The sequence below is a fragment of the Neltuma alba genome, unplaced genomic scaffold (assembly GCF_004799145.2).
Source record: "Neltuma alba isolate B1F8T4 unplaced genomic scaffold, ASM479914v2 tig00001385_pilon, whole genome shotgun sequence".
NCBI classification, from domain to species: domain Eukaryota; kingdom Viridiplantae; phylum Streptophyta; class Magnoliopsida; order Fabales; family Fabaceae; genus Neltuma; species Neltuma alba.
The window spans coordinates 1-21,816 of NW_021632440.1; the positions used below are offsets into that span (position 1 = coordinate 1).

The following is a 21,816-nucleotide window of genomic DNA, read 5'->3' on the forward strand; positions in this document are numbered from 1 at the left end:
AAACGAACAAGGAAATCCTTCAAAGTTAAATGCAAGCAGTAACCAAATTAGCTAATAAATCAAAAAGGAGGTAAAGTAACCTGGAATTCAAGAAATTGACCCTTGACAAAACGCAAAACGATGCTAGATTTTTCCGGCACCCATGTCCCCAAGGAACCTGGTTTTAGACAACTCCACAAATTTAGTATCATAACCTAAAAATCATCATCGAAACAGGAATTCAACAAAAAAAATAGAGAAAAAAAGGAACCGAAACAAAACTCGCGCACCAATTTGGCGTTGATGTTGTTGTGGCCGATCGTCGCCATGGAACGGGATCAGATGGATCGGAGGAATTAGAAGAAAACGAAGAGGCCAAACAACGAAGAGAGGAGAAAATTCCAGAAGATGAGCGGGCTAGATGATGAATCCTGTACAAATAGCGAGGAAGTCTGTACAAGTTGTAAATTTGTGATGGAAGATGTAGACAACGAACGAAGAAACCAAAGTCAGCCAAAAGACCTTCTCTCCCACGGTGACGGTGTTTGGCTGTTTGCTTGCTGCTTGCGCGTATACGGTCTCTCTGTGTATATATACACGCACCCGCGCACACGCTATGAAGATAGAGATGCACAGATGTGAAATATGCATATATTAATAATTAATTAAAATCAAATTATTTTCAAGACTTAAAAAGGAATATAATGGCAGACGAATTGAGATTATAAAACAAAATTAATCTGCAGGTTGATATAGTATTATGTAATTTTATCATTCCATGTATTTTTTTTGTTTTTATATTTTTATCTAATTTTTAATTAGATTTTTATAATTTTTTATCCTGTAGTGTCATTTGATTTTTAATCATGTGTTTAGTTTTTTAATCAGTTACTTAAAATTATTAGAATTCGATTAAAAATTAAATGACTCTATAAGATTATAATAAACAACTATAGAGACCTAATTAAAAATCAGCTACAGATTATTCTTTCCTAATATACTCTTCTGGTCCTAAATATAAGACCCATTTTGTAGTATAAATTGTACTAAAGGTCTTATATTTAGGACTGGAGAAGTACAAAACTTTACTATTATTATAAGAATTTTATAACTTGAATTTTTTAAGGGTATAAAAGAATTTATTGTTATTGTTAGTAGATTTTAAAGTTGTTGATATTAAAATATTTTCATTTACTTATGTGGAAGATTTCAAAGTTGTTAGAGCATTAGGAATAGGAATAACTTCATGCAGTGGTTATTGGCTTGACCAATTTTTTGGTTTACTTGTGGGGGTTTTTTTTTCAAAAAGCCAAAAAAGAAAAAAAGGGTTTGTGTGGTGGCTTGACTTTGAAAGGCAGATGCGAGTTTGCTGTCAAAATTGGGTTGGGGCGAAGTCATGCCACCCAAAATTGATCCCTCATCATCATTGATGATTCCTCTTTATCAACCAAATAAGGGGCCCAGCTGTATTACATTAGCATAAGAAAAAACTATATAGAAGTTAGATATAGCGAAGAAATTAGCCCGTTACAATATAATAAACTAATATTTAATTTTTTATTAAAAATATTTATATTTAGTATCTGATAATACTTCAAAAACGGTTAATTCTAATAGAAAGATGCATGTACTTAACACAAAAAATTATAAAAGAAATAATATTATTTGTAAATCATGAATATTATAGTTTATTAAATTTGTTAATTTTATATTAATTATATATTATTCGCACTATGAAAAAAATATATAAACAATTTGATTTTTATTATTTTTTTGTATATATTGATTATTGATATTGATATTAATTATTTAAATCATTTTTTTTTGTAATATCTTTTAATGAAATATATAATTGTATGAATTTAAGAAACTTATACTACATTGAGAGGAACTTTTATAGTAATCAATTTTGATTAAAATTTTTTAAAGTCTTTCAAAAACACTTCGATCAAATGCACGGTTGCAGCATCATTTGGATGGATGATATTATGATAAAGGGGAGGTGGAGGTGGAAATCATCTTCAAATTCTCTTGATGCAATTAAAAACAAATAAAAATTTATTATTTACAATTTCAATATTTTTTTAAAAAATCTTTAGTTTGTGGAAAAGGAAAATAACATAAAAATACTTATTGAATTTTTTTAAAAAAACAAATAAGTCATGCTAACTACATTTGTAATGGTTGTGATAAATCAAAATCTCTCAAAATCACTTATTTATCATTTTAAATTTCAACAAATATTTTTTTATTTTCCCTTTGGAAAATAGATGAGGCCATACAAGTTAGAGAGCAACAATGGTCCCTAGCTTTGGGAGTTTCAATCAATTATTTATTTATTTGTCTTATAAATGAATCAAATAGAGTGCTAGTTTTCTATTTTATTTTGAAGGATATCAGTATTATTATCTTTCACCAACAAAATCATAATTTTTTTATTACATTAATATTTTATTTATTCTATGTCACCTAGTGCATCAAATAACAAGCCAATAACTCATGAATTCTAATATTTGTAACAAACCAACTGGATTGACTATTGTCAACCCCACCAAGACGCACCGGCCATGGTCCATGAGATCGAGAAGCTTCCAATCACCCCACAACTTAATACACAAACATGACAATCTGTCAGCCACTTTTATTTTGACCAGCAATTTGTCAGCCACTTTAATCTTCCCTTCCAAAAGCTATGACTCTTCATTATATTGCACCGCCTGAAGTTCCAACATCACTGCAAAGAATTGGAAATATGGGCCAACCCCGCGCGAATAAGTTAAGCCATCATATGATCAAATCAATGACAGCTAGGGCAAGTAGCTTATTTGTAGCAAACCGGAAAAAAAAAAAAAAAAAGAACTTCTACAACCCAACCCTTCAAGGACGGGCCAAAAAGCCCAATAGATTAGCTTGTTAACTACTACTACTTCCAGCTCTTAATATAAGATCTTATTTAATTTTTATTTTGATTCTAATTATAAAACCCTAACCTATTTTGTCTTCTATATTTGTGCATCTTTTCTAAGATAGTCCTTTTAATAATAGTAGTTCTAGCTAATAAACTTGATTAATAAGGATATTTTAGAAAAGACAACATCTATTTATTACAAATAACTAACTTAACTTATTTCATTAATCTCCTTAAATTAGTCAACTACCTCTTCCAATTAGGGCCAGAGGTAATAGTTCATTATATTGTTTTAGCGTTAGCAACAGACATTGAGTCTAATGAAATGAGCTAATTTCTTATAATATGATAAACCAAAGTCCAAATCTTCATTAAGAGAAGTGCTAATATTTAGTATCTAACAATATCTCGAAAAAAGTTATGCCCAGCAAAAAAAATTTATTATTTCAATGTTTTACGAATAGAGGTTGAGTCTAGTAGAAGTGACTAGCATCTTATGATATAGCGAACTAAGGTTCAAATTCTTATTAGGATCGGTGCCCATATTGACAGTGCCATGATCAGGATTGTGTCCAATTGTAAAATATATTACCTCCGGTATTTAATATAAAGCTCATTTGATTTTTTTTGGTTCTAAATATAAAACTCCAATCAATTTATCTCTCATATTTATCTATTTTTTAAGATAGTCCTTGTAATAATGATAGTTCTAGTCAATACTTAATTAGCAAGAATATTTTAGGAAAGACAACACTTATTTATTACAAATAACTAATTTAACTAGCTTTTTTAATTTACTTAAATTAATTAACTAGCTCTTATATTAAAAACAGGAGGTAGTATATGCGAGGCAAAAAAAAATTTGTTTCAGTGTTTTGTATATTTCGAATTTTCACGTTCTTTCTAGTATAAAATTGATTGAAGGTACGTATTCTTTTTGAAGGTAGTCTCCAATCTCCCCCCGGGGGGGAAGAGAATCAATAACATATAAAGGTTTTTGCCTTCAAAGCTAGAAAGCGTTGGCGATAATTAAGCCATGCCATCGAGAGAACACTTCTATGGAACCGTGTGTTAGGAAAAAAGTTGTTGAGGAGTCAAAAACCTTTTTTTCCAGAGACAAATTTGTAAAACTCCTAATTGGAATAGTGAGAATATAGACGAGTCAATAAAACTCCTAGTCTCTCAACAACTCTATTCAGGATACTGTTAGATATTAAATATTGACACTTATCTTAATAAAAATTCAAATCTTAATTCATTATTTTGTGAACGACTAGCTTTCTCTGTTGGATTTAATTCTCGGTATTTCTACCACTTAGGTTTTGAACCAATTAATTCTGTTTTAGTTAACCAGTTTGAGAATAATCTTTTATGACATATATTGATAATATTGCAATATAAATGGATGAGAGGTATTATAAGGAATTCAGCAATTTTTTTTTATAAATAATTCACTTAATTAATTTTTTTTAATTCATATAAATTAACTAACTGATTTTTACATTTACCGCAAGAGTAATATTCTGGTAAAACAAATTCCTTAAATGACAACGGATGATGATGCTAGAAAATTTGCTTGCTCCCAAATGACTTTTATAGCCTCGTAACATGAAATTGAAAGCTTCATGGGAATTGGATCTTGCTTGTAATTTGTCAGTATCGTGTCTTTTTAACTAACAAAAAGAAAAGAAAAATTTGCATGTCCAAGATAATGCTCAGATTCTATCCAGCAGTAATGGATACGAAACATAAGATGCTTACATATATATACACAAATTTCAGCCGCTAATTGCTGCTCAAGATATACCATCCAAGAAGAAGAGAGAAACCCAATCCTAATTTTTCTAATTAAGAAATGGAGGTTTTGAAATCCGATAATGACATAAATTTTCTCTGCAAAATCCAAGCAAGAAAATTCGAAGCTGCCTTAAAAGAACAGTGATTCAAGCAAACAAAGGAGTTTGATTAGAAATGATGGGTGTATTGGTAGATCTAGGAGGAGGAGGAATTGGAGGCCTACTTGTTGAACTGCTCCATTCCCTCTTACCAATATGTCTTGATAATGCATTGGTTCTCCACAATCCTCCTTCTCCATAGCTTCTTCTGCAACACTTCTTCTTCTTATTCTTCTCTGCATTTTCTTCCTTCCCCAGATCCTCCAACCCCCTCACACTCGCCAATGAAGTAAACGAACGCGACTTCCCCTGGTAATGCCTTGACAGCCCCATCCTGCACAGAAAGCTACAATCTTTATAACCCAAATCACAACCCAGAAACTCAATACTGAGAATTTACGAGTATAGAGAATAAGAACCCAGAATCAAGCTCGCTTACTTAATGGGAAGTTGCTGGAACAGAGAGGACATGTCGCTGAGGGAGTCATGTGCTACCACCAGATGATTTGATGACGAGGGAAGGAACTTACTGGATGTTTCTTCTTCCAGGGAATCGGCGGACTCCATTGATGACCCACTTGAAATCCCAGAAGATGAAGATGAAGAAGAGAAAGAATGAACAAGATCATCATCATCATCATCATGAACTGGTCCTTTTCTATGAGCTTCCACCATGCTATTCTTCAGCAGCCCCATTTCTGAGTTCTTCTTCGAATACCCTTTATGGATTTCTATGGTTTGATTCAGTGTCTTTGTGTGTGTATATATATAGTCTGAAGGATTCCCATTGTTTTGCTTTGAACTTATCACACAAAAAGGATAACCGAATGGTCTGGGCCTTTTCTGTGTTATGAAGCAGAGCTTTCAATGGAATAGACAGATAGATAAATGTGCGTTTGAGGATTTGCAGGACACGGATGGTTTATAAGGAAAGCTTTTCAGCGCGATGGATATGGGATAAGATCGATGATTCGATGTTTTCTTCTTTCTTCATCTTTTATTTTATTTCTTTTAAATATTCCTCGCGGGCAAAGAAGTGATAAAAGATTCGTCTTTATCCGTATATTGGAGAAAATTATGTACGAGCATTAACTACAACATTATTGATCCAAAAAAAATACGGTAAACGTTTTTTATATTAAAAGTCGTTAATTTTAATTTTTTTTCTGAAATTTATATATATTTTTTTTTCCGTAACTCACGTCCCTCTTATATTATGAATGGCGGTGGGCATCGCACACGCACATTATGTATGGCTTAAAATTTACGGCTCCACACACACAACACACACACACACACACACACAAAGTGTTAGGAGAGGCCTTGTGTTACTTATTTGAGGTACAAATCCCCGTAATAAGAATTTATTTTTATACTCCTCCGATTTTTAATATAAAACCCATTTAACTAATTTGATTATATTAGAGAAATTAAGTAAATTAGTTAATTATAAGAAATGTGACATGTTTTTTTTAAAATACCATGATTACTTTCTTAATACCTCTTTTCCTCTTCTACTTAATTATAATTGAGAGAATATTCATAGGAGTAATTTAGAAAAAATTGATAAATATGAAAAATGGGTCTTATATTTAGGATCAAAACTAACTCAACAATTGGGTCCTATATTAAAGACCAGAGGAGTATTAAGTTATAAAGTGTCGGTATAATTTGAGTTAATTTTTTCAATTTTCATAAGTAAAATATAAAATTTGATTAATTTGAGTAGAGCTAAACAATTGTTTTGAGGACAAAGCTTCTTTTTTTTTTTTTATAAATTTTCATCCCTATATTCAATCATTTAAAACAACGTTAAAATTTAGTATAAATATTTTTTTATTTTGCGTATTCATGTTACTTTAGAGTAATTTTTTTTTTGGCAAAAAAAAAAAGATTAATTTTTCTCGGCTCCTATACCTAAATTAAAGCCGAACTTTAGCTGGATGATCTTTGACTCCTTCCTGTCTGGGTGAATACTGAATATGGCATTTCATTCTATTGATTTATTCAATTATATTTCTTTGATTCACAATTATAAGAGCTATTTATGATAATTAAAAAGTAATTAAACTAATTATTTATAAAATATGGGCATTGATTTTCTTAAAGGCAAATACTTAGAACTTAGGCTTGATGGAAAGCTTCTTAATAACTGCAACCAGTTGGAATAATTTAAAATTTTTTTTATAAATTTAAGAAACAGAATGGATTCAGATTTTATAATTATGACTAAAATATACTATAAGTAAGAAGAAGTAATAAATTTTGGGAAAGAAAAGGAATAATAATAAGCCAACCCCTGAGTAGTGTGTGCTTTACACTCCATCACTTATGAGCAGAACATAATCATTAAAAATTACTTTTTGGCTTCTCCAAAATTAGAATTAGGCTACAATAGTCTAATTTTCATTAAAACTGTATAGAACAGTTTATAAGTAACATTTCAGTCGTAATTTATAGAATAAGAGATAAATATGTAAGAGAAATTTTGTCTTAACTTAAATAAAATATGATTATAAATGATTTTTAAAGCTATGCTAAACATTGAGCGTGTGGAATGTATGTTAAAAAAATAAAAAGCAGTTCAAACTTGAAAGAGCTTTGGGCATATTGTTTTTTTTTTTCCTAGTAGACATTGAAATCCATTGAATCAAAGTGAGGCCAACAACATTAACAGCCCTAACCTCAATCTCTTTTATCGACTTTTCGGCCTCTCAAGTTAGCGAGAGGGAGATTGACCCAAAGTACAAAATTTCCCATTCATCCATGAGACAATTTAGCTAATTGGTTAGTTAGAGAATCCTCTTCCAGCACATGAACTGCCAATCTTTATCAGCTAATGCTCTAGCTTCATATACAATCTTTAAAAGGTCAAGGGTGCAACACCCTCAAGTTAATTGTGTGATACTACTTTCAATCTTTAATATAAAAATTGATGTGACATTCAATTTGGTTTTATATACAAGATTTTAAGTCGCTTTATCTTTTATATTTATTTTTTTTTCAAAATAGTTTACCAGCTCTTATGTTAAGGAGCGAAAATAGTAGCTTTTATATAGTTCAAAATGCTCTTCTGACCCTTAATATAAGACCTATTTAACTAATTTGATCAGATTAAGAAAGTTAGGTAAGCTAGTTAATTATAAGAAATATGACATATTTTTTCTAAAATACCATAATTATCTTTCTTAATATTCTCCCTCCCTCACTTACTTGATTATAGTTGATAGAGTATCCAAAGGGGTAATTTAGAAAAAGTTAATAAATATAAGAAATAGATTTTATATTTAAGATCAAAATTAACTTAACAATTAAGTCATATATTAAAGACGATTTTTATAAGGTTTGCAATGGATGGAGGAAATGTTGCAAGTTTGCAAATATGACTGCATATCCATCAGTTTTGATGACCATCACGAGTGGCGCTTTAATAGCTGCTTCTTCCATCGTCTAGCGCCAATCCATCCGCTTCAACCTCGGCAAAACCTTACAGAACCGCAAGCGCAACTATCCTGAGAATTTCAGTGAACTCGTACAAATCATATCTTCTCAACAAGTCTTGATCTGAACAGGCTTGAATAAGCGAAATTGAGTATTTAATCAATCTATTGATTCTTCTGTCTCAAAGAACTTGTTACATCAAGACACCAAAACTTCCTAATAGAGGTATGCATCGAGAATATAACAAGATTTTTTTTTTTTGGTTCGGCTTCATGTTTAATGTTCCATTTAACCCCTTTCATTTCTTGGAGGGAAAGGAAGTTATTAAGCCAACATTCTTGTGAGATCACAGACTTCCAACAATCAATTGCATTCATATAATCTCCTGACAAGTGCATTGAATCCCCTTGTGCCAACATTATGGGGAGACCACAAACTTCCAACGATCCATTTCATTCAAATAATTAACAATTTCCTAACAATTGTCCAGTGAATCTTCCCTTGAGAATAACCAAATAATTAACAAGCTCCACCTGAGCTCTGCCATCTGAGAATAACCAAATAAAGGATTTAATTTTCTCAAGTTCCTGCCATCTTCAAAGGATCTTCCTCTCCTATTTAATTATTATTGGAAAGATATTATTAGTGTTAATTTAAAAAAATTTAATAAATATGTGAAATAGGCTTTATATAAAGGATCAATATCAACTTTTTAATTAGATCTTATATTAAGGACTAAAAGAGTATTAATATTTAGCTACAATTTCACACTATGTAGATCTATATTCTGAATCCCTTGAATCTTGAAAGACTCTGGGAACTAACCCTTCAAAAATTTTTTAAATTGATTAGAATTACTACCTTCGGTCTTTAATATATAATATTTGTTTGATTTTTATTTTGATCTTAAATATAAGACCCCAATCCACTTTGTCTCTCGTATTTATGCATTTTTTTTCAAGTTAGTTTTTCTAATAATGATAGTTCTAGCCAATCTAGTTGATTAGTAAAGATATTTTAGAAAAGACAACACATATTTATTACAAATAATTAATTTAACTTCTTTTCTTAATATCCTCAAATTAGTTAATTAACTTTTATAATTAGGATCGAAGGTAGTACTTTATTATTTAAATTAAAAAAGTAAAATACATTAACTATCATTTTGTTTTACCTAATTTACAAAAATCTCTCTATTTTGAAAGTATATGCGCATCTCGCACTCTTTCTTAAAATTAAAATATTTCTTATACAATTGATAATCATTTTCTATCAACCCTAATTCTTTTTTTTTTTTAATGAAACTATCAAACCTAATTGTCATGCATATATTTCTAGACTTTCTAATATATTATACTATTTCTTAATTTTGAGCATATTAATTAATTTTAATTTTTCATCACATTTATTGAAGTTTATTTCTTTAGGTTTCTTTTAATTAGATAGAGAATATATTTTAAATTCGTATTTTTTTATCATATAGCATAAATAATATAAGTTTTAGAGATTATATAAATCATTTAAATTTGTAGTTTAAAATTTTTAGACACATTTTTTCTACATACATTTATAAACACATTTACTCAAGTATATATTTATAAACATAATTAATCAAATTTTAAATCAAGTTTTTTGTATCTATATTAACTAAATTACTTGAACTTTGGTCTCAATATGATAAAAAGTTCAAAAATAATAATTATTTGCAAAGGAAAATTTAGAAAAAAACTCTTAAATTTTTAAGAATAATTTTAGACAGAATTAGGAATTAGGAATTTGATATAATAATGAAGTGTACATTAGTAAGTCAAATTTATTTAAATGTTCTTAGAATATTCTTAAAAAGCTAACAATTTAGATTCGGGCATATAGTTTTAAAAAAAAGTAGAGAAAGTTCGTTTAATTAAAATGCTAATGACTTAACTTTCTCTTTCCTACCAACAAAGTGCAGCTGTTTCCTTAAGCATGATGTCTTGGATGCCTAATTTCTGCAACAAAAAATAACGTAAGGGAACCCTAATAATTAGATTAGTTAGCTGAGATTATTTTATTTTAAACATGGGTTTTAAGTTTGAGGTAAGGAAATGCAGTATCTCAGGGGCTAAGGACACCAATCTTAATAGTTCATGTATTGCCTTGATTTAGATTAATCTAAGCCTGTTATTATGTCTTAAAAAATCTTAGGATACAGGTGTGTTTGCGCAAAAAAAAAAAAAAACACTAGGGATGTTAAAGTATTTTATTTTAAAACAAAAGTACATAACTTTTGAATTTTTATATTTAAAAAACTGTTCATTACTCATTAGGCCACATTTTGAGTAAGGTTCCATTACTCATTTTGTTGACTAATAATTAATAATTCCTATATTATACTATGGTTTGGATGAAACCAAACAATAATTTTAAAAATACTTTTATGATATATGAAGTAATATGTAAAGGAGTTTGTTTCGTTTTACAAAAAATTGCGTTTTAAATGTATTATTTTAAGTTATCAAATACCCCTTATATTCAAAGGTTAAAAGTGGTTTAAAGAAAATCATAGAATTAGCGTTATCTCGTTCTTATATTGTGTTATTATATTGGAGAAATCAATTAAACGCAAATATCATTACTATTTTTTTTTTTGCCGAACAAATATCATTAGTGTTTCTAAATGCATGATCATAAGCAAATTTAAAATTGCTAATCTCATCACTAGATACCGTTTCGAATTTTTGTGTCTCCCATTTTGTGTGGGGTCTCCACTCTCTCAACGTGAGAAACTTTTCTCATTCGGAGTCCATCGCCAACACCAGACGTCTGCCTCGGGAGTCGGGAACACCGCTGAAGCTTTTCTCGCTCTCCATTGCCACGCCAACAACGCCACTACTCCTTCGTTTCGCGTGAGCGGAAGAAGGGCGTTTTCTGATCATCTGGGCTGTTTCAACTCGTGATTTTGATCAATCCCTCAATGTCATTGCCAGAGAAACAGTGAGTTTCTTCAAATATCAAAACTTTCTGGAACAAGGTCCTCGTTGGAGAATGTAAGTCCTCTCTCTCTCTCTCTGTGACTTCTTTTTTCCCCCTTTGAAGAGAAAGTCCGTATCTCTTGATGATCCCATTTGCAATGAGTTGTTTCTTTCGGTCTCCTAATAGGACACTGCTGGAGTCGCCCTGCCTGGTAAGCCACCAGTCACCGGTTCACCGGTGAAGCAGCCGTGGCGCCGCTAAGCTAGCTACCCTTACCTGCTTGTTTCTGTGCCAAAACTGAACCTGGTATGATGATGAGTTAGTTGAGGTGCTCCTGTTCAATGATCCTACTGTGGGCATTTTAAAAAGTTTATGTTTTTGGGAAAAGTGTCATTTATAATGTTTAGTGCAATGCATTCTTTCGATCACCAATATTTGTTTTTCTGAGCTTTTCAATATTATCTCTGATTTTGTGTTCTCCCTGGGCTCTTATTGAAAACTTCTTGCAGTCAACGGAGAGTTGTGTTCACTTTAACAGTGGAGCCTATTTTTTTGCTAACGGTTTTAAGTTATGGGGAGGAAGAAGAAACTAAATAAGGAAGAGGTTGCTGAGGATTGGTGCTTTATTTGTAAGGATGGAGGACTATTAATCTTGTGTGAATACAAGTAAGCGCAGAACCTTGACTATATATTCTTTGTATGCAAACAACCCTCGTTATTTCTTTGCAAATCGTCATTTTCATTGAAAAAGACGCACCAGCTTTAGCAATGGTCAATTTTGTTCTTAAATGGATTAAGGGATGAAACGTGGTACTTAGGCTCAGTTATCAAACAATGGCACATGTTACATTCTTGGTGGATATGGATATGATTTGACGAAGGGCAACCACACCAAGGTCATGGATGAGCCTTTCTTTCTGATAAAAGTTACTCATGTTGCTTTCAGGGACTGCCTTAAAGCATACCACGCTGAGTGTGTTGGAAAGGATGATTCCTCTTCAAGTTATTCGCGCTGTAGTAAGCTGCATCTGTGTCTCTCAACTATTATTGTAAAACATTTTATCTGCTATTGTTTTTGTTTCTTTTTGTTTTCCTTTCCAGTGCAGTACATATTCGTTTTGATGTTCCGCAGTTGTAATTCACCTGTTATGTACAGTGGATACACCCACCTTAACTCCCAAGCACTTTTCACTTTCCGCAATAGCTTGTTTTGAATATCACCTGTATGTCCTCAACAGCAAGAGACCAGGATTTACCATATCTTTTTATTTTCTTGTCCATGTGATAAAATTCCACAAACAAGTTTCACCTTAGCACTTGGCAGCCTTGTGGAAAATTTAAAGTATTGTGGGTGGCGTGTTTTTTTTTTTTTTTTTGGGTTGGTCTCTTTGTATGTTCACGTGTAACAAATAATTCCAAAAGGTTTTCACAATTTTTTCCCTCCTTCTTAAGTGCTTCGCAAAATAATTATCTGTTGCTTGTAAAACTTCAGGTTGGCATAATTGCTTCCTTTGCCATAAAGCCCCAAAGTTTCAGTGCTTTTGCTGTCCAAATGCTGTCTGTGGGCGTTGCTTCTGTGATGCTGGGTTTTCAGTTTTCAAACGGAATAAAGGATTTTGTAGCCTCTGCCTGAGACTTGCACGACTTGTAGAGGAAAATGCTGATGTTGATTCTGATGGGGTAAGATTGTTTTCATCATTTTTTATATGTAAGAGACTACTCAATTGAAATCCTGAGCCTTAGGAATTTTAGATGGAAAAGAGAAATTGCTAATTGTTTTCCATTTATGCACAGTTGGAAAATTAATGAGGTGAACCTTTTAAGCTAATAGATAAAATTGGATATAGAAAAAAAGAAGGATTGTTCTGCCTTGGTAAGAAGGAATAAATATTCTACATTCATATTTTCGATGTGAGTTGTGAGGTTCAAAATATGAAAGCTGGCTTTTTTCAAAACTGAATCACCCAATTGTCTGTTACCAAGTTATCATAATACTGACAGTAGAATATTCATTGTTGAATGCCAACCTGACTCTGAAGTATGAAGGATGGCCGCTTCATGTTACTGATTTAAATTCCAGCCTCAGCCATGTTTCAGATTAGCACCTCACACAACTATAATTTACATTAATTTATTTCCTATTGAGGTTTTAGTTTTGTGTCTGTGTGTGTGTGTGTGTCACTGGAACTGCAATGCTTTACTATGAAAGTTCTATTATCTTTTATATCTGATTGTGCCTTTCTGGTTTTGATCTACAGGAAAAGATAGACTTTAAAGACCAAGATACGTATGAATTCTTATTTTCAGATTATTATAAGATTATCAAGGAACAAGAAGGGTGGAATTCTCAGCAAATACATTCTGCCTATAAGTTATTCAAGAGTGGCAAAATCTACAAATGTGACGAGTTGTGTGAAATAGGTGAAGGGCATGATGATTCTGAAGAATCTGAAGATAACTTTGTTGTTTCTGATGATGATGGTTTCAATGACAAACCAGTAGGTAAGCCTCGGAAAAAGCGGAAGAGTCATGTGAGGGAGTTGAAAACAATTAAAGAAAAGGCAAAGGATAAGAAAAAGGAGTTTATTGGGTGGAGTTCCCGAGGTCTTACTGAATTTCTCCTCTATATTGGTAGAGACACAAGCAAAGCATTATCCCAACATGATATTTGCTCCATCATTATCCAGTACTGCAAAGAAAACAAGCTTTTCACCCTGAGAAAAAGAGAAAGATACTTTGTGATGCGAAGCTGAAGAGTTTGTTGGGTAGGAAATCAGTGAATAAGAACAGTCTGTATAATCTTTTGACGCCGCATTTTGCTGAAAATTGTGAAGATATGGAAGATGATACCACTAGTGGTTCAGAAGATAGGGATAAAAATGAGTCAGTCAATTGTAAAAAGCAGAGAAGACTAAACTCAAGTTCAACATCTTATGAGGACCTAGTTTCAGAAGGACATCAAAGCTGCTTTGCAGCCATAGTTTCGTCAAATATCAAACTTGTCTACTTGAAGAGGAGTTTAATAGAGGAGCTTTTGACTCAACCAGAAACTTTTGATGGGAAAGTGATTGGAAGTTTTGTGAGAGTCAAATCTGATCCAAATGACTATTTACAGAAGAATTCTCATCAGCTATTGCAAGTTGTAGGTAATTTTCTCTCCTATGTTGCAGCCATTATTTGTCATAAGAAGTCGATGATGAAATCATTAAATTCATGATTCAAGAAAGATGCGGGGAAGCCTCTCACAGATGTTAATCTTATATCTCTCTTTTTATCTAGTATGATATGTAGTAAAATATTGCTGTTTTAAAGAAAATTAGATATTGAAAGTTTCCCAATACAACAAAATTTTGGAGTTCAAAATTGAACCTATGACCTTTTGTAGATTACCTTCCATCCACTACCTCACTACTAGTGGGTTGAATGCGGCAGATTGAAATACTGTTTATTTTTACCTTGAATCATGAGCATCCTTGATGTAGACCCAATAGCGAGAGTAGAGAACAAGGGGGAGGGAGGAAGAGATGTGCGGAGAGTTAGAAAGAAGTTAGAAGAATCTGACCCGTACTAATAATACCAGCTATCCCAATAGAGGCATCTCTATTATCGGATAATTGTTTTCATCAAGCATCAAGCAAGATATATGTTTGAAGAAGCACCTTCTGGATTTAGCCAGCTTTCAGGGTCTCATAGAAGTGATGGATGTTGGGGAGATATTGGTAGATCTGGTATCTAATTTCTAACATGTCATGCTTTAATGCAAACAATTAGACCATTTCATAAAATTAACTGGCAGATTGAGCCTAAAGCACAAATGAAAAAACCGTGGAAAAATGCTGCGAGCAGATTGTCATGAGTTCTTAATGATGTTGAATATCTTCATTTGCTGCAGCCATGATATTTCAAGTAATACAAGTGATATTTTTCCCCCCCAACGGTTGATTTATTTCTTCTATATGCATTTATTGACATGTTTCTTCATCAATTTCAGGCATAAAAGAACCTTCAGAGAATAATGAAATCAACGAAGAAATTCTGCTTCATCTTTCCAATTTGCCAATAGATGTCCCTATTTGTAAAGTTTCTGACGATGACTTTTCAGAGGTACTAATATTGTTGTAGCAAGCTTTTGGGGTTCGTTTGTCCCAATTTTTATGGAGATATTGGAGAAAAATAAGAAACAAATTCCAAGTCAACTTGGACAATTCAAGTGTCATATAAATTATTTATGTTTCTGTGATATTTTGTTATATAATATTGCTTTAAAGGTCGAAAAGTTTCTCGATTGACCATAAGCAACATAGATTTGCAATTTGTTGTTGGTCACTGAAATGTTTCATTTACTTGAACTTATAGAAAATTGTGTCTACTGTTTAGTCTCTTTGGGGTTCAATTTTTAAACCAAATTATTTGGTTGTTCATAGAACATAATAGTGCCATGTGATCCATGAGGCCGACCCCATTTAGTGGGATAAGGCTTGTTGTGTTTAAAAATTTTGAAGCATGATACTTTTTCTGTTGCAGAGTTCATTCTCTTTCTATTCTAATAATTCTAAATCAATTAGGGCATGGCTTTATAATGTTTGGAACTTACTGCAGGAAGAATGCCAAGATCTGAATCAAAGGATGAAAGATGGTCTACTTTCACAGCCCACAGTTGTAAGTTAATCATGCATTAACAATTTAGCTCATTAGGGCAGTAGGTAATTGATTCTATGAATGCCTTAGATGGGAATTTGGGGAATGCCAATCTGGCTTGAGTGCTACACAATCGAACCCTTGGAAATTTGTTTACCACTTGTTTCTTTAACATTGGGAGATGGTTGTCACATCAGATTTTGGCAGCTATTTGGGTAGGGGATTGAAAAAAGTGATGATTGTATCAGGAGGGGTTTTGGCGCATGGATGGGGAGGAGGCATTTGATACCCACAGATGGTTTTGAACTTTTGAAACTGATACGAAACATGTTTCGACTTCACACACGTACACTTGCAAGCGCACCAACACAAATGATAATTATAATTTTCAGCCAAGATGTTCAGCTTTTTGCTGTTTTTCAGACTTACCTCCCATGACGTGAGAATTATGGTTCATTCAAATCTAAAGGATTATAGAATAATAAATATAAAGACTGGATTACTAAAATAATGCAAACGGATGTTAACCATTTTCTTTGTTTTACAGCTAGAGCTTGAACAGAAAGCCAGAAGTCTGCATGAAGATATCATAAAGCATGTATGTTTCGACATCAATATTTTGAGTTTCTTTTTGGTCTAGACCTCTTTTATATATAATTTCACTTGATTGTTGACTGCTGTTTCTAGAGTCTTGACAATGGAACATTGATTATTTTTAACTAAAATGACATCAGATGCCATGCGTGAAGGGAAATTGTTTCTAGGTGAAAGTCGACTTCTTTGTTTTCCGTCATGCTTCGAATTTTATAATTTTAAAATTTATGAAATCCCTGTTCTTAATTTGAGCACGTTTAAGCTGGCGCAACTTGCATCACCCTATGAAAGTGTAATATGGTTAAACGTTGGTTTAAAAGTCAGAATCTAGCTCTCTGCGTGGATCTAGTCGTGAAGAAAGACAACATTTAAATTTGTTGAGCACATGATCCGACACTTTTGACTCACCAATCCCGCCTATTAATGGACCCCGTGGGCATTATTTTAATGTTAGTTGTGATTACTTTCTTATATCTTGAGAACTAACATGGCAGTGGATCCCAAGGGAGTTGGCATCATTACAAAGACGCATAGATCAGGCCAATGAAAAGGGATGGAGAAGAGAATATCCTTTCATGATATTGTATTTTGTCACTCTGTACATGTTGCTCCGTTTGATTCATTCTCGCTGCATAATTTCTATTCCTCAAACCAGAAGCGAGCACACAGACACACACAGGTCTGTTGTTTTTTCCCTCCAAATAAATAATGCTGAAGTAAAGGGGAAAACATGTAAACAAATAGAGTAGGCCCACTCCCAACATTAAGGATAGTCAGGCGCTGAATGGCTTCATGGTGGGGAAAGTTTTACTATTATGCCAGATCTGATATTGTTTATATACCTTCTGGTTAAATTTCTTTTATGTTTTGAGTGCGTGAGTTCATTTCACATCTATAATAAGCAATTTGAACCTTAACATGCAATATTTCCGTACACTTTCTGAGTACATGGATAGAAAGCTGCTGCTACAGACCCAATCAGAACAATCACGTTTACTGAATGATAAACCGAAAGTAATTCCAGATTTACTGCATGGCAAACCTTCACAGGAGCCAGAGGATACACTAAGCAAGGATAAACTAGAGGTTGCCCCAAGTAAGGGTAAACTAGAGCAAAATGGCTTACCAAAATTTGTCCTGGGAGAACCACATACTCCTCTTGGAAATCCTTCTAAAACCACTGCAGGTTCGCCAAGCTTTCTCCGTCCTCTATCTGTTCCTGTAATTTGTAGTAACTCAAATAAGTTTTCTGTTGGGAATTTTCTATCTCGATGTGGCACTAGGGTATCTGAAGGCCATTTTCATTCTTGTTTAAGCTATGATTTATCAATCCGTGAAGATCCATTAAGAAAATTGAGTATTTATTTATACTGTTCTAAAATTCAAATGCAATGAGGTACATATTTCACTCGGGCTAGGCTTAGTTCCAGACTATTTAGAAATTGCAGGTAGCATGTCTTTTATGATATCTTGCATTCCTATATCATCTGCTGTATCCTCTTTTTGGTTGATACTGCGCCTTTTAGTCTGTGTACCCTTCCACCACTAAAAGTGGTTTTTACTTGCCTCGCCTTTTTGTGGAGCTGATCTACTTATGTTCATGACAATTAGTATTTATGGAAGATATTCATGAACATGTTTTAACTTTCGTGGCCCAGACTCAGAGACTCCAGCAGTGAAAGGCCAAGATGGCAGGACAATTTCTGCTTCTGTTAAGCAATCAACTGTCACTGCTATTGTCCAAGGGAAATGCACTTCTCCAAGAAAGCAGCTTCAATCTAGTTCAAAAGTTTTGCAAGTTAACACCACTAATGTACTCTCTGAACACTTAAGGTTGGAACCTCCGACCTGCAATACAACATCAAAATCTGGTCTTCCTCAGCCAAGGCACCCTGATTCTGGTTCAGGTCGTGATAGAAGAAAATCAGATACTCCCATGAATTCAGAACAGATGACCAAGGAAAAGCAGAAGAAAAAGCAAAGCATGCCAGTACGTGACATGATCGTTTTAAGTGATGACGACGAGCAGGATCAAAATGGTCAAATAGAGAAAGAAACAAATGAAAATCCTGAAATTCCGATATGGCACTGTGTAAGTCCATGTGGTGAAAAAAGGGGGCCCTTCTCAATGTCGTTGCTTAAACGGTGGAGTGAAACTAGCTCCACTGCTTCAGAATTCAAAGTCTGGAAGACAGGTCAGAGTGAAAGAGATGCAATGCTTCTCCCTGTCGCTCTTCGCCAATGTTTGCCAGAAAGTTAGGTGAACGGAAACAGACAATTTTGTGTATAGTTGACTTAAACCCAGTATGAGAATGTGTTGGGAGATTCAGCTGGGAAAATCACATGCATGCTTGGGGGAAATAGTCAGGGTCTTTTGCGATGTAAATGAAACACCTTGATATTCATAGAAAACATGCATGTGGAACTTTCTTTTCTTTTCATTTATAGATGATTTAACTGTTCTCTATTTTGGTTTAGTTAAGTGTCAAAGTGATACTTTGGCATTGTTCTAATATGTAAGCTCCCCCCCCCCCCCCAAAAAAAAGGAATAGCCGTTTCTTTCAATTCCCTCTTATCTGGTTTTGCTCTCACTGGAGAATGTTGCTTCATGCTATAACGAAGGAGAAACTTCTTTCTTTCCTTTTCCCCCCCTCCAGGAGGAGAAATTTCAGTTCTTCATAGATATTCTATTGTTAACTTTTTTTTGCCAACGATATTCTATTGTTACTATTTACAAGAGAATATTGGGAATGTGGTTTTGTTTCTATATGAGAAACAATTTATTAGCTTTTCTAGAGTATTTATTATAATTTTTCAATTATGTTCTTATTAAAGAGGAGAGATATTTGTCACATATTTAAAGCTTGTAAGCAAACTTACTTGGTATTTGTTTCTTGTAAAAATAAAGAGAGGGAGTGATATGCTTTTTATCAATGCCTTTGTGGCATAGTGATATTAAAATTCCCTCAAAAGTATGTCACAAGTTCTAAGTTGTTGGCTTGCTTTCGTAATTCAAAAGAGAAAAAGATAATATGCTCTTCACTAGGAGATGGCAATGACAGTTCCCAATTCTTGTCGAGCGCATCCATGACCATAAAATTTTTTCCCATCTTTCCTCAAGCCATTTTGAGCATTGGACTCCTCTGTTCATTACTTCATTAGTTTTCTGGTGTTATTAATGGGATCAAAGAAGCCCCTTTGGATCAACCAGAGAGCAAAATGTGGTCAAAGCAAGCAAACTATTGGCAGAATGCAGAATATTCAGAATGTTGGCAACTCAGATCCTCAGTCGAGAAATCTTGCAGGCTGCCTAAATGAGTAATCTGAGTCGTCCAAATTAAATATGTACGAAAAAAAGATCTATAAGTTTGGCCTTTTAACTTAATGTGCTGGCCTCACATTTGACTCATTTATTTCACTTTTCAAAATAACGCAATTACATAAAATGTCAGAAACACATATTCAACCCCTTTTTCATTCTTTCCCTTTCATTATTTTACTTTTCTTTCTGCTAAGAATACAATTAACGAATTGAGGAACAGAGAAAACAGACTACAATAACAATAGGCAAAATCTGTATACTCCATAGTAGACTTAAAAGCATCCTGGCTCAAGGTAGGTAGCAAAACGTTAATCACACTTCTGTCTCCAGGAACCTCTAAATTTCCGTGTTGCTCTAACAATTTTTCACTAGAGTTCGGGGGCCTTGTAAGATCAGCGAAGATTCTTCTACTGGCTACTGCTTGCAGCATTTTCTTTCCTAAAAGCATCTAGCCTTTGCTTGAACTCCTTGCTCTTTTCAAAGTTTGCCTTCCGCTTCAAAGCTTTCTGGTTTAACAAATCATATTTGAGCAGTGGCACAAAAACATAGCAGAGCCATGAAAAAGAAAACAGTAAAAACTCACTTCCTCCCTGAAACAGCGATCCAACTTTATCTTCAGATCTGTACATTTACCAAAGAATTTTCCATATGGATGTTCTATATGGCACTGTTGGAACTGCTCAATAATCTACACAAAGCAGACCCCAGAATAAGCAATAAATTGGTCCGTGCTACTTAAGTTGGAAATCACAAATCTTTATCATCAGAGCAATATCACTGATGACAGCTTTCAGCACCACAAGCAAAGATACACGGTCTAGGTCACACAACAAAACCAGGTTGCAACAAAAATATTCACACCCCACCACATTCAGAACAAAACACAACCATTTCACAGATAATACTCCGTTTATAACCAAATATCCAACAAGGCAACAACCTTCTAATGAAAAAGAAATGGAGAGACGTAATGCAAAAGAATGAACAAAAGGAAATTAACAACGTAAGTAAACAATACATAATAAAATAAAGCAAAAACATATTCACCCAAAAAAAAAAAAAAAAAAAAACATATAATCAAACTCACTTCTGCACACATCGGGTGCTTGTGTAAGGTTAGAGGAGGATGCATTTTCCCACGATCCAATCAAATATGAAGCACCAACCACCTGTTTATTCAGGAAAGTTTATTGAATTTGTTACATTTTGAATATGAAGGAGCAAGGATTATACATTACCCTAACAGAAGGTAAAACAAGAATAATCAGCAGAGTTAACGCAAAAAAGTAAAACATCATACGCAACAAACTAAAATTGATGAAAATTCAGTCCAAACATAAATTGTTCTCACCCAGAGTCAGATCACAATGAGTTGCAGAGAACAAAAGCTAAAAGATCATAAATGATAGTACAAATTGAAAGAACAGAAAGAAACCCAGAAGAAAAGGAGCTCGATTTAGGACAAAAAACGATGAAGAATCAATTCAAAATGAAGAGCAATTATGAAGACTTGCCGGTATCTAAACTTGAATTCTCAATATGAATGAAAGTGAGAAGAAAGAGAAGCAAGGCAGAGTTGCTTACTTCCTTCGCGCCTCCCCCTCTATCGCCGATCAAAGTTCGCCGCGCGGGGAGGATTAATTACGACCCGATTCCGCCCTGGAGATGATATATCCGGCGTCCCAAATTATTTTCTTTTCTGCATATATATATATATATATATATATATATATATTTATAATAATTTCAACCGACAAAACTTGGAAACTAAGACCATATTCAACAATTCAGCGGGATAGTTGCAACCCGCATCAGCAAAAAGATCATCTAATTATTAAAACGATGATTTCATCTATTATTGTAAATATTGTTTGGATCCTGAATGATTCTTTCAAAATGAATCAAAGAAAGGATAACTAAATAAAAATTATCAGAAGACATTTTTTTTCCCCTTAAAATACCGGATGAAATAGAAAAAAGTATATCGAACAAGTGACCAACAGACTGAAAACATAGGTGAATCCAGGGGACTTATATTTCAATTTTCAAGTATTTTCTAATTTTTATGATTTAAGAATTATTTACTT

The 21,816-nt window shown here is 33.2% G+C and overlaps 2 protein-coding genes and 1 pseudogene across 3 annotated transcripts; 1 reads left to right on the top strand and 2 right to left on the bottom strand.

Annotated features, from left to right (window-relative positions):
* Positions 1–4,581: 4,581 nt before the first annotated feature.
* On the bottom strand, positions 4,582–5,648 carry LOC114756289 (uncharacterized). The gene is made up of 2 exons (XM_028945215.1): positions 5,222–5,648; positions 4,582–5,116 (listed from the first exon to the last, which is right to left on the bottom strand). Exons 1-2 carry the CDS (start codon positions 5,476–5,478, stop codon positions 4,831–4,833), a joined length of 543 nt encoding a protein of 180 aa, XP_028801048.1. The 5' UTR covers positions 5,479–5,648; the 3' UTR covers positions 4,582–4,830.
* A 6,062-nt stretch (positions 5,649–11,710) lies between these two features.
* Positions 11,711–18,929, top strand: LOC114756257 (uncharacterized protein At5g08430-like; annotated as a pseudogene).
* Positions 18,930–19,772: 843 nt separating this feature from the next.
* On the bottom strand, positions 19,773–21,407 carry LOC114756276 (COX assembly mitochondrial protein 2 homolog). 2 transcript variants are annotated; one of them, XM_028945199.1, is made up of 4 exons: positions 21,314–21,407; positions 20,817–20,898; positions 20,313–20,417; positions 19,773–20,235 (listed from the first exon to the last, which is right to left on the bottom strand). In XM_028945199.1, exons 2-4 carry the CDS (start codon positions 20,859–20,861, stop codon positions 20,137–20,139), a joined length of 249 nt encoding a protein of 82 aa, XP_028801032.1. In that variant the 5' UTR covers positions 20,862–20,898; positions 21,314–21,407; the 3' UTR covers positions 19,773–20,136. The 2 variants fall into 2 exon arrangements, with proteins under 2 accessions (XP_028801032.1, XP_028801036.1); XM_028945203.1 differs by having other exon boundaries at positions 21,244–21,314.
* Between the last annotated feature and the right edge of the window lie 409 nt (positions 21,408–21,816).